Source organism: Paralichthys olivaceus, chromosome 21, assembly GCF_024713975.1.
Source record: "Paralichthys olivaceus isolate ysfri-2021 chromosome 21, ASM2471397v2, whole genome shotgun sequence".
NCBI classification, from domain to species: Eukaryota; Metazoa; Chordata; class Actinopteri; order Pleuronectiformes; family Paralichthyidae; genus Paralichthys; species Paralichthys olivaceus.
The window spans coordinates 15,727,137-15,740,528 of record NC_091113.1 but is presented as its reverse complement, the minus strand read 5'-3'; the positions used below and the strand labels follow the sequence as shown (position 1 = coordinate 15,740,528).

The 13,392-nt window shown below is 44.1% G+C and overlaps 1 protein-coding gene across 12 annotated transcripts in view; it reads left to right on the top strand.

The window, feature by feature from the left end:
* Positions 1–13,392, top strand: part of myocd (myocardin) — a 129,841-nt gene that overhangs the window by 112,974 nt on the left and 3,475 nt on the right. For 6 of the 12 annotated variants that reach the window (XM_069517055.1, XM_069517057.1, XM_069517056.1 and 3 more), the window contains 10 exons: positions 2,401–2,556; positions 6,276–6,460; positions 7,846–7,950; positions 8,059–8,375; positions 8,658–8,814; positions 8,901–9,434; positions 10,424–10,921; positions 11,468–11,614; positions 11,973–12,101; positions 13,179–13,236. In XM_069517055.1, the coding sequence (XP_069373156.1) occupies positions 2,401–2,556; positions 6,276–6,460; positions 7,846–7,950; positions 8,059–8,375; positions 8,658–8,814; positions 8,901–9,434; positions 10,424–10,921; positions 11,468–11,614; positions 11,973–12,101; positions 13,179–13,236 (2,286 nt within the window). The remainder of the gene's footprint in view (positions 1–2,400; positions 2,557–6,275; positions 6,461–7,845; positions 7,951–8,058; positions 8,376–8,657; positions 8,815–8,900; positions 9,435–10,423; positions 10,922–11,467; positions 11,615–11,972; positions 12,102–13,178; positions 13,237–13,392) is intronic. The other 6 variants (XM_069517064.1, XM_069517062.1, XM_020082734.2 and 3 more) reach the window with 2 other exon arrangements.

The following is a 13,392-nucleotide window of genomic DNA, read 5'->3' as shown; positions in this document are numbered from 1 at the left end:
CATGTCAAATCAGGCCTTAAATCAGGCCGGTGGCTGACAGGTGAGGGGCCGACTCGGTGAGAAGGCTCCGTTATATACAGAAGATGATGTCATCCCGCCGGTGGATGGCGGCGGGCCGCCACTGTGACCACGGGCTGACAGCTGTTTTGCCACTTCCCCTCTCAGGCAGGACACTGGATCCTCTGCTTTAGCTGCTGCCCTCCATCTGTGTGGCCCTCACTGTCTTGTTCCCTTTTTTTTTTTTCTCCACTCCTTCTCTCATTTATCCCTCGTACCTTCTCCTTCTCTCTCCTTGTTTTCTTTTCTACATCTGCCTCCCTCCTTTCAGCCTCGATTTCTATCTCAACACTCTTGCCCTTTTTCTTTCTTTTCATCCTTCCATCCAACATTCTCATTCCAATCCCCTTTTCTACTTTAAATGTATCCTCTTTCTGGCCTTCATCTCTTAACTTGTTTTCTTTCTTTCTTACCTTCATTCTCATTTCAATTTAAAATCTTTTTCTGTCTTTACATTTTTTTCATTTTTCTTCTTTGTTTCTCTTCCCTCCCTCTTTTCAATCAATCCATTTTATTTTTGTGTCCTCCCTTTCTGCAATTATTTTCACTTTCATCAGGGATTGCTGTTCTTTACATCTTATCTCATCTATATTTGCATAATATTTTTCCATCCATCCATTTTCTAAACAAAAACACCATCCCCCTTTCATCTCTTTATCATTCAACCCATTCGTCTCAATTTTTCCTACTGATCTTTCCTTCATTAATGTGGTCTTTCATCCCCATTTCCAACCTTAATAGTCTTCCCTTGTTCCTTTACTACTTTCAAACTCTCTTTCATTTCGTCCACTCTCTTTAACTCCCTTCCTTCTCCCTTCCTCTCTATTCAGTGTGAAGAGATAAACGTCTGATATAAGGGAGACGTTAAGCCAAATATTTGCTGTATCAGAGCTTAAGAGAGCCTAACGTTGGAGATTCATCTTAACTTCATTTTGACGTTGAAATTATTATTATTATTTTTAATTTCTTTTGAGGCATTACATTTCAGGGCCATTCTTCATTGACGGTAATACTCCACCTGACTTGTCCAGCACAAAGATCAATATCGTTCATTTCGGTCTGGCACTGTATCCAGTTTCATCCCTCAGAAATATCCCACTAAAATTATATTTGACCAAATAAGTGCTGTTGCTCTTTCTTGCACTCACATAATCAAACTGGTTGAGTGTGCTCCCCTCACAGCGCAGCCATCACTGCTGCGAGCGCTGCAGATATAGACTGCAGGCCAGACCCGACTCGCTCCAGCTCTGATTATTTATTCTGGATTTAACAGAGGGAGATTGTTAAAGGTTGAAAATCTCACCTGCTGCAGCGCTTTAATTACAGCCACTCCATTTATTTTTCCAGAACTCAAAGTTTCTGACTGTACTAGTAGTGGAGCATCTGCACAGATATTACAACTGATCCAAAACAGAAATATTGATGATTGAGGGCTGAAGGAAGATGTGTAAATGTTTTTCTTGTTTTCGACAGCTGGAAGGAGCAGGTTTAAAGTCTGTAAATGAAGGAAAGAAAAAAAATAGATCAGACCACAGAGTGTATATAAAGATGGACGACAGGACTGCTATCTCAATCGCCACCTGATGGCAGCCTGCGGCATAGATCATAAATCCCGCAAAAATACATTTCCAATACATTTTTCTCAAAGATGGATTCTGTTATTTCGGGTGTTAATTCTTCCAGTTTGTTTGTTTTCAGTTAGTAAGAGAGGTAAGAGAGTAACTCGAGTGTGTGTGTTGATGAAACCACAGCTTCATTCCACTATACTTCATTGCACTCTGGCTCTAAATGTGCAAGATGCCGCAGTTTGTATCCGGGTATTTTAACTTTGGAAGTTTGGAAACGTCTCATCCATCTTTAAATTCAGGCTTTGGCACAGATGAAGAAAAATACGCCCTCAACAGATGGGTTAGATATATAGATATATGTATATACTTACATATCATTGTATGGAAAGATATACTAAACAAGGATTAATCAACAAGATGATATTAATATCAGCTAAAGATATCAATGTATGAAGTATGAAAATGCATTTAAGATACAGGATCTAAGCTACAGGATCTAAGCTACAGTATACTACAATAAACTTAATATTCATCAGTGATGGAGAAAGTAAAATAAACAATTTCTTATTTCTATATTTAATTGTGAAAATACTACTACAAAATACATATTCTCCATTTATAGTTTTATAATGCACTTAATATAAATATAAAAAACTTTAGTCTCTTAAGTAAAACTGCACCATTCACCACTGCAGTATGCTCAGCCTCGTGTGAGCAGTGTTCCCCCGGTGTGTGTCATGTCGGTGATGGTGTGGTCCCGCTGTGTGTTGTGCAGACCCGGCCTCAGACAGCTCCTCTGTGGAGGCCCAGCTGAGGCTTAAGCGAGTCCGGCTCGCCCAGGACCTGAACGAGAAGCTGGCTCTCAGGCCGGGGCCCCTGGAGCTGGTCCAAAAGAATATCATTCCCCTAGATTCTGCCGACACAATGACAGGTATCAGCAGAGAGAGAGAGACGTTGCTGTGCAGTGTAACACACCGCTAACACCTGCTGCAACTGAGACACTCCCTGTGTGTGCTCCTGGTTGTCCACTTTAGCTGTAGAGTTTGTTCTAACATGTGTGTGTGTGTGTGTTTATTAACAAACCATTGTTCATCTCACATGCTAAGGAGTAGAAACAACTGTGCTGGAGTTTGTACTCCAAGCAAACGAGACTGCCCTCTAATGACTGCACTGCTGGATCTCACTTTTTCAAACTAGAATGACACTCATAAAGTGCAAACCCCCACCAAGGCTCTACAGTCCCTTGATGAAACCACATTGAAATCCAGGAGATCCTCATTTTTAGTTGGATCTGCACAAAAGTGCATGCACTGATTTTTTTTTTTCATGAAGATCTCTTGATTACTTCCTGAGAAATTGGTGAAAATGTCAAAAAACACCAATCTTGCAATGTCAAAGAGAGTGACAAACAAAATCCCTGAATCCACTTCTTTGTCCAGACCTCTGCCAAAATTAACGGTGTTCTTTCTTGTCCCATCCTTCCACCAAGTTTCACGGAAATCTGTAGTTTTTTGCCTTACCCTGCTAACTAACAAATAAAACAACAACAACAACAACAAAACTTTTATGAAAATCCTTTTGCTCCCCCACAAAAACATTTGTGGTCATTTCGTTCAGCTTGTGTATTATTTTTGTATGTTCACCCTTTATAAAGTGTTTAGAGGTTGTATGTAGCTTCAGTATCAGTTAAACAATTAACTTAATCTGTCATATGACATTAATAAGAACAGCTTAGGGGTTTACAGGGTGCCCCTTAAGTTGCTGAACCACCCGAAGAGCAAAACCTGTGTAGCTGTATGAAGAACTCATTAACAATAAACCTGCAGCCTGCGCCTGATAGATTACTACCAACCCTACCTTTAACTGGGGATGTTTCTCAACCTGGCAACCCAAGTTTGTTGCTTTTTTTCCAAAAGCTTATCACTGATCTACTCTACAACATTGAATAAATACCAATATTAATAATCAACCAGACCAATTTAAATTCTATGGCCTCACTGTCAAACTTTTCTTTTCTTTCGCAAAGAATGTTATTTACATTTTGCTTCTCCCAGAACTTGTCATTAGTCTGGATCCCCAAAAATGTTGTTATTATGCCGATAAAAGGGCTTTTTTTATTTAAAAAAAAATGCTTTGGTATGAGTATCTACAAATACAAATATTGACTTTAGTGTTTGTGGAGCTGTTTTAACATCTCCATCTTCTCCAGTGTCTGATTTGAGGAAAACGCTCAGCGTGCGTGCTTAGACACACCTCTGATTAAGGGCAGCACGAAGCGTCGGGCTTCAGTCGTCCCACTGCGTCGCTCTGACCTCTCACTGTTTGTCTTCCAGTCGCCATCATGTTACTCACGCTCTCTATAGCATTCTTGGCAGCGCAGCTAGTGTTCCTGGGATGGGTGTTTGAGCTTTTTTATGTTTGCCCCCTTATGCTTCCCGTAAACATGTTGCGTAAAGGAGCGGGCGGGCCGCAGTCGGCTGGTTTACACTACCTCTGCAGGAGGAGGGGAGCGCCGTTTATTGAGACGAACAGCAGCTGTATTTGGGCCCGAAGTGGAGATGTGTGCTTGAACTCGAGTGCATCCTTGTGTGTGAGTGTGTGGGTGTACCTGTGTGTATGTTTGTACCCACCACCCCCCCTGGTTTGTCTCGGCTTCAGCCGGCGTCTGTGGCTGCAGAGAGCCACCTCCAAGGCTCGGTGACAGGACCAGGCTGTTGCGTTCCCCGCGCCTGCAGCATTAACCCTTCACCTTAAAACTCTATATCCCCTAACACAACACTCCCCATGACTGTTTCAACCTCTGAGCGGTGGTGTTGGAAAACTATGTGACCCGCTGGAACTTCTAAAACAAGCCACTTGAAAAGCGGAAGTGTACACGGCGCGCATGATTTCCTGCCATTCTGCCACCTCAATCTCCTGGTGACATCAAATCGGATACATTGTGTACTGGACTGTGTGCAGCAGAGCAGAGTTAGAGAGTGTGTATGTGTGTGTGTGTGTGTGTGTGTGTGTGTGAAGGGGGGGGGGTGCGTACAGAGAGAGAAGGCCTTAAAATACCAACAGGTGGGAGGAAATGCATTTAGGACAATACTGTGTTAACCTCTGTTAGTGTGTGTGTGTGCGCGTGCATGTGTGTGTGTGTGCATGTGTGTTTGTGTGTATTGTGGGGTCAGTGAGTTGTACAGAAAGGGCCTGGTGCTGTGATTGAAACCAGGGTCTGTTCCTGGCTGTCACATGTTTGGATACAAAAAGAGAATCTTATACCTCAGTGCGCACGCACACACACACACACACACACACACACACACACACACACACACACACACACACACACCAACGTCTACCACCCCCCACCTCCCCCCGGCGCTGTCCCTTTAGCTCCGTTAGATAGCCACTCTTAGCTCCTCCAATCGAAGCTGTGCTCGCTATCAGCCCGGCCAATCAGGAGCGTGGCGGAGGTAAAGTGCCGGTGTCAGTGTCTCACTTGTGCAGCGTAACACCTCCAGGCTGAGTGTGGTACGAGGTGTCAGTGACAGACAGGCACTGGTCACATGGGAAACATACATCATACACTACAAGCAACGGTTTGCAATGTGCATCTCATGGGAAACAACTTTTCCTTTCTTCCTTGGTTTCTCTGCTGCCATAATAAATAATGAAATACTTAAACATTCAGTTTTCTCGATCAAGACCTGATACTTGATATATTCAGTCCTTGCAGCAAGATCCTTACTGTCTTAACTTGAACTGATGCTGAACAGATGATGTATTAATCAAAGACATAGAGAGAAGTTGGAAGCAATTTTATTCAGCCATATGTTGCATCTGCAGACCCCCCCCCCCCCCTTTCACATAACCACAAACAGTATGTCCAGTGCACTTCATTAGAAGCCAAACCCACAGTCAAATTGCAGGGAAATTACTTGCTGCTGCTTAATTGCTGTGAGATGTAGATTGTGGCAGCAGCAGCTGGACAGTAAGAGAGCAAATCAAACTGAAGCTGTAACAGCGTGAAAAGGAAAGCAATCATTTTGAAAGTTTTTCTTTTCAGTGGAGCAAGAAACAGAAGTAGACCAACAGGTTGTAAACAGACCTCCATGTTAGCAATTATTTGGAAGAGAAAACACAAGTGATTGGAAAAATTAAGACCCGGGCTCAGGAAAAGAACGGGTTGTGCACTAACCAGAAGGTCGGCGTTCGATGCCTGTCACCCCCATTCTGCGTGCCGAAGTGTTACAGTAACGTGGAGGCAAGATACTGAACCCCAAAGTGCCCCAGACAACTGTGACGACAGTGTGTGAATGAGAAAGTGTTGCACAAAGATGCACTGTGTGAATGTTTGTGTGAATGGGTCAATGGCAAAAACTGTACTGGAATGTGTTTCAAGACTTTATAGGAATTCCAAAATAAACCCAACTCAGAAAAATCCTTTACATTACAATGAGTTTACGCATGTATCTGAAGGACCACTTGTGACGCTGCATCTGGAGCAGTAAAGAGTTCAGTGTCCTGCTCAAAGACACTTCAACACACTCAGGAGGCGCTGGGGATCGAACCACATCTGATCACCAGACGACTTTAAAAGCAGTTGTGTGCAATGTAGTCAATAATGCATCCCAGCTGACTGATGACTGTCTGCTACTCTCACAGTGAACCATGGCAAGTTCCCGAAGCAGGAAGACTCTTACGCGTTCGAAGAGGACAGCAGCAGCGAGAGTCTGTCTCCAGAGCAGCACCACAGTGACGAGTCCCAGGGCTCAGCCTGTCCTTCATCGGAGGCCGTGGGCAGCACGCCCTCCTCCTCGTCCTCACCTGCCCTCACCAGCCCACGACAGGTAAAAAATCACACCACGGTAGCTGCCTCTTTTGTCCTTTCTACCAGTAGCTTGTTTGTCAACCCCCCCAGCTTTGGTTGTTCTGCCCTCCTGTGGCAGCTGAGTGAACTGCTCCACCAGCCTCCTCTGTGCTCCTCCTGACCGTTGCACAGAGTTGAACTGGGCAGGTGTCATATTCCAGCTGCCTTTATTCCCTGACTGCTTTCCTTTCACTCACGATGACCTCACTCCAACGGTCACCATCCCGCAACGGTCGCTGAACTGAAACTCGTGCCAGAGCAGAGTTGTTTACATCCATTAGACTTTGTGCCTCTGACAGGTTCCAACGAAATCCTCTGCGCTCGCTGTGTCATGATAGTTTGTAACGTCTGTTTACAACTCTCTGGAAGAGTTTCGCAGAGGGAGCGTCAAGACATGTGCATTTTTGAGGATAATGATTGTATTTGGATTACAAACTGAGTGTCCTTACAAACAGTCTCCACACGTCCTCATTTCAACTGAAGGAGATATCAGTGCAAGCGTAGAAAAAACAGTGAACCCTAATCAAAGGCAACATGAACAGAATTAATTAAATTAATTGAAATCAAACAAATGAAATGAACTGGAAGGTTTTTTATTAATTTTTATTATACTGTGGTCTGTTTAGCAACATTTGGCTTGAGGCCTTAAAAAACTGCACTGTTATGTCCACCTTCAAAACACTCCTCAAAACCCAACTTTTCAGAGCTGCTTTTAATGTCTATTTTTTATGTAAAGTGTCTTTGAGCACTATATCAATTAAATGTATTATTATTAGTAGTAAATGGTCTGTATTTATGCAGCAGCTTTTCTTTTTTTTCTTTGTCATGAAATGTGGCTCTCGCATTAGAAAGTCTAGGAAAAAGTCATTTAGTTCCCTTACTTGAGTAAAAGTGGCAATACCACGATGGTAAACTACTGAAAGTAAGTAATTCCAAATTGTATTCAAGTGAAACAATCGTGAGCATTATCAGCAAACTATAGTTAAAGTATAAAAGTAGATATCTTACAGGCAGAGTGGCTCCTGTCATTGTTGCTGCACCATATAGAGATATTTACCTGCTTCTGATCGACTCAATCAGCTTTGAGTGACTCATTTGACAAGGGCTTGAATTCAACCAACGATAATCATCCACACGTATTAATCCCACTCCAGTTTTAAAATGAAGCTATTAACAGATAAAGTATGTAAAGCGTGAGTAAATACTCATAATGTGTTTGTATGATCTCATCTATTAATCCTCAGGGAGCATATTCAAATGGCCTGCTGTGAGAAAGAACTGCTGTGTTGCTGGATGCAAACAGAGAGGATTTAAGTCGCATGGAAACTTGGCTGAATCATATATCATGTTTTTATTTGTCAACAGGTGGGAGCAACCAGAGACCCACCTGATCAGAGCCAGGATGAAGGACTGTCCGGTGCCAACAACAGCGTGGCTACTCCCCCTATCCCTGTTCCTGCTATTGTCAAGGTCAGCTACCTCTTATACACCTCTGAGCTTCCCCTGACTTACCCACATTTAAAACATTTGCCTATGGAGCATCAGCTCACACCGTCTCCCCCTCCTCGCTCTGAACAGTCCAAGACGTCAGACAAGAACCGACACAAGAAACCCAAAGATGTGAAGCCCAAAGTGAAGAAGCTCAAGTACCACCAGTACATTCCTCCAGACCAGAAGGCAGAGAAGTCACCTCCTCCCATGGACTCGGCGTACGCCCGCCTCCTGCAGCAGCAGCAGCTCTTCCTGCAGCTGCAGATCCTCAGCCAGCAGAAACACTCTCACACACATCCTCAGACGCAGCAGCAGCAGCAGCACGCACACACTCCGCAGGCCCAGGCTCAGCAGAGGCAGCCGACTTTCAGCTACCAGCCTCACATGCCGACCCAGACCCACAAGTAAGTCACAGTGATGTGGCAAAAAACAATCCTTACTCAACTCAACTGCGCGGGGTCGTCATTAGAGCATGAGGTTTCATGGGAGGGCATAGAGAGGGAGAGAGAGAAGTTCTCAGTGCATGATGGGAGCAGTCTAGGCCTATAGCAGCATAACTAACTTAACTCATCTGATCCAGATGTTAGGGTGTAAAATGTGTCAACCATTTACAAATCATGCCTCATTAAACTTACATTAAATCTGTTGCTGTAAATGATTAATCCACTTCTGTTGTGTCATTCTAGAGGATCCAGTGAGCAGATATCAGCTTGTAGCTCCAGTGGCCCGTCCAGCACAGCCAACAGTAACTCCTCCTCTCCAGTGAAGAGCACATATCCCAACCAGAGTAACATCTCACCAGTCAAACCTGGGCCCCTGCCAGCCAATCTAGATGACCTAAAAGTAGGTGCCAAGAAGAATTAAATTGATTTCTCAATCTGCACTGTACAGGCAATCTAATCCCACCTCTCTGTTTTTTGCTCTCATAGGTCTCAGAGCTCAGGCAGCACCTGCGTATCCGAGGCATGCCTGTCTCAGGTACCAAGACCGCCCTCATAGAGCGACTCCGGCCCTTCAAAGACTGCAACGCCGGCTCCTCGCCCTCAGGCTCCTCCGACATCACCACGGTGACCTTCCCCGTCACACCCACCGGGTCCTTGTCCTCCTACCAGTCCCCGTCCTCCTCCAGCGCCCTGTCTCAGGGAGGCTACTACCCGTACCCCAGCACCTCCTCCACCCCGCCCATCTCTCCGGCCTCCTCTGAGCTGTCCCTCAGCGGCTCGCTCCCTGACAGCTTCAGCGACGTGCCCATGTCCTCGCCAACGCACTTCGCTCTGCAGCCATCCCCGGCCCAGCTCAGCATGGAGGACGGCCTGGCAGGGGGCAGCCAGGGCAGCGGGGGACAGAGGGCGGGGGAAGGCGGAGCCATGGACGGCCTGGAAGCTGAAAAGGATAAGATGCTGGTGGAAAAGCAGAAGGTGATTGAGGAGCTGACGTGGAAGCTGCACCAGGAGCAGAGACAGGTGGGTGGCATAGTGGACTAGTGTATTAGGAGCCACATTTGATTGACTGGGAGAGCACCTTCACCTGGACCAGAGGATCAATCAGTGCAGGTGAGAGCTGTTAGCTGATTGATCCTCTGGTACAAAAGGCAGCAGCAGCAGAGCTGCTCGAGGAGACACGCTCAGAACTGAGACACAGACAGGCACAGGGTCACAGAAGACACGTAGGACTGAGACAGACACATGGAGACATTAAACTAGCCTGAGCAGCAAAGCCAGGGGCCAGCTGAAATAGCTGGCGCTTTAGGTTTAGAGTTGGTGAATTTATGTTTTCACGTTCTTTAATAAAGTGATGTTAAAGACCAAGTGGTTTGTCTGTGACTGCTGTGGTGAGAGCTCCGTGGCATGGTCGACTGCCACAGTGACGTCACTAAACAGAAGTGTGTGTCTTGGTGACGTTCTGTGAAACCTCCAATTTAACAGTGAAACAATTGAATTCCAGATTACAACACAGTATAAGTGGCTGTAGCAAAAAGCAAAGTAGTCCCTCTCCTTCTTCTGATTTATCACAGTGGATGGACTGAAAACACATTCTGTCATGTGGCTCCTTACACCAGCAGACATTTTGAGCTGTCATGGGAGAAGCACTGGTATTACCAATAACATCAAAGATGGCTGAGTCCCACTTAGTGTGACAGTAACCTAAGCTGCACCGGGAGAACATTCAGAAAGCATATGTTCCCTGTGCAAGTCATGAGCTGGTCAAAACTAGAATTAGAGCTCACGTGAACTGAGAAAGCACACATGCAGGCGGATAGATACAAGTCCTTGGGAATCGAAAATAGCTACAATAACTAATAACAGCATACACTGTGCAACAATGAAATCAAATTATAACATATTATATAACATTTTATTATTCAGACAGAAATCTTACTAGCTGTTGTGATATTACAGGATAATTTCACACAAAACATTGACACGTTTACCTCTGTGACCATGCTGGTTAGGTTGAAGAGCTGAAAATGCAGCTCCACAAGCGGAAACGCTGCTACGGAGCAACGCAGGACAGTGTCCCTCCTCCACCTCACCCTGCCGTGCACCACCAGCAGACTCCTGCCATGATGGGACAGCACTTCTTTGGGGTTACTGTAAAGCAGGAGCCGCTATCCCTGTCCTCCAGCTGCCCTCTGTCCTCTCCCAAACAGCTCAAGAGCCCTCCTGGCAACTGCATGGAGGAGATGGGGCACTGTAACACCTCCGTCACCAACCTGGGGGCCCCCGGGGGGCCACAGTGTATGGACACGGCCCCTGCCTCGGGCAGCCCCTCCACCATGTCCGCTTTCCTCAGTCCACAATGCTCACCGCAAGATTGTCCCAATGTAAAGTCTTCCAGTAGTCCGCAACCCTCGTCTCCTAATAACCCGTACCTGCTCTCACCTCCGCTGGGAAGGGACAGCTGTGGTCACCACCATCCCCCAGGCAACAACAGAGCACGCAACATGCAGGTACGAATCACCATTTGAACTGTAAACCAAGTCATCTGAAATAATACGAATGTAATAAGGTGGAGCGGCAGTGTGTCTCACACAAATATGCCACTTAGTTGTGAATATTCCCACATATACAATTTTTATTTGCCTCAAAAACTTTTAAATAAATGTGAGAAGAAAAATAGTGACTCAACCCAGCTTTAGATGAAATAAAACCCAGCTACATACAGACACAGATAGAGAGAAATAAACAAATTAAAAATGGTTAGAAATAAGAAATACATGCCGTGAACATGGCTACATATGCCCTTAATGTTTGATCAGCATTCCCTTTTCTAACTAGAATGATCAAATTGCACACACTCATAAATATCAGTCTCCAAAGCATGTCTGATTTTTTTTTAAATGCCCTACCCTGCAAAATTAAAGAAAGTGGGGAAAAAACAACTCCTGTTTCCACACCCTAATCCAGATCCACCCCTCTACAAGATGTAAATTGGTTGAGTAGTTTTTGTGTAATTTTGCTATCTGTTGTCACATTCCATTATTTGCGAATGACAGATCCACCAGAAGAGTGGTGGCCAGGCGGTGAACTGCTCCTATACTTCTGACCAAAGAGGTCTTCAGGGAGACTTTCCCCCCTCAACCGACTGTGGCCTTAACCACAGCAGCTCAGCCAAAGCTGACAACCAGAACATGCAACCAAAGGTAAACGTTCATGTCCACGTCAAAGTGCACCTGCAATGTTGCCACGTTGATACTTGGTCTGAATCACCTCACATTCACGTAACCGTTTTTCTCCTTTCCATTAGTTTGTGATCTGTCTGACTCTATATAATTGTCCTTTGTTGTGAGGTTCATTGTCACTCTTGTCATATCTCCACTCTAAGAGTTCATCTGTTTTCATTACATATTCCTTCACATCAGTGACTCCTTTACAAGAACACAACGCCAAACCCATTTCCTACAGTTAAATGTTTAATATGATGGGATTATTATTCGAACATGACGGCTCCCCATTTCTAATTGGAGGGCTAATGTCACTTTTTACCTATTTCTCATATAGATTTCAGTATTGCCCTCTCCTCGGCATGTTGGCCAAAAAAGCCAGGTCTCTTCCCCTGCCTTCAGTAGCTCAGATTCAGATGCATCTGACTTAAGACAGCCCCCATGCTATGAGGATGCAGTGAAGCAGGTAAACTCAAATCCATGATCAAATTCAGTAGATAATGGCTGGCCAGAGTTTGGATTTGATCTATCGGCGTTGCTGTAATTCCACTTTTCCTCCTTTCTTCTTCTTTTCTGTCTCTTAAAGTCCATTACCTCACTTGCACCTCTTTCATTCATCCATTTGCTTTGTTTACCGCACTAACTTTTCACCCTTTATCATGTCTGAAGCACACTGGTGTTTTGGTTGTATAATTAAAAAGAAACTTTTATTAGTTGAATTACTTGCATTGAATAAATACATGTTTGGTAGTGGTCGTCTGCAAAATTATATCTCATCCATTTATTTTTAGTTTTGTAATTTCTCAAAAACAATAAGGTTGATTCAAGATTCCCAGAAGGAGTGAAACTCCAGAGAGACAGACAGACTTTATTAAAGTCAATAATATTAAAGTCATAATAATACAAGAATAAAGTTGTAATATGTTTCCAATTAATTAACTAGACTGTGGCGGTCTGCAAACGCTACCGCATTGTCGTACTGTGATCCATAATGTTTTTACCGTCAATGCAGACAGTCAGACCTCATAGTTTCAGCTGCAGTTGTGGTATGCATGCAATTAATTCTTGAAACCTATTTTTCTGCAATATGGCACTAATACTCTTCTTTTACTCTCAAATTGAGAACTGATCAATTGATGATGGTATTTGTCTCACAAGGGACAAGGTGAAGAGCAACATCTTTCTGTCAAAATACAGAGAAAGATTGTTTGAAAGCTCCTTTTTTTGACCATGACACTGATGATGTTGCAGACACAGCAAGCTAGCTTAACCCGAGAGCATAGCATCTGGCAATGGAAAATAACCAAGCTTGCTATAATAATACAATAATAATGATAATACAGTTTTGCAGCCATTTGCCAGGGTCCATACAAACTCATGTTTTGGCCTAAGGCTAGAAAAACTAAATATCACTCAGACTCTCAATTCTGAAATTCTGAGTAAACTGCTTGAAAGCTTGCATATATTCATGTAAAATCCTTGAATATAACTGAATTCAATTTCAATAATTTAAGTATTGTAATTATTGATTTTTTTTTTACAGCAACTGACCAGAAGTCAACAGATGGACGAACTTTTGGATGTACTCATAGAGAGTGGAGGTAAGTTGAAATTCAACAATAGTCACCAGGAATTAAACTGTAGCTGGGACCATGAATGCATGTTGCTGTAAAATCCATAATGTAAATCACCAAGCCTTACACGAGTTACCCGCCCTCAGATCCCAGTACCTGCTGTGACCCTCCCTCCTCTCCTCT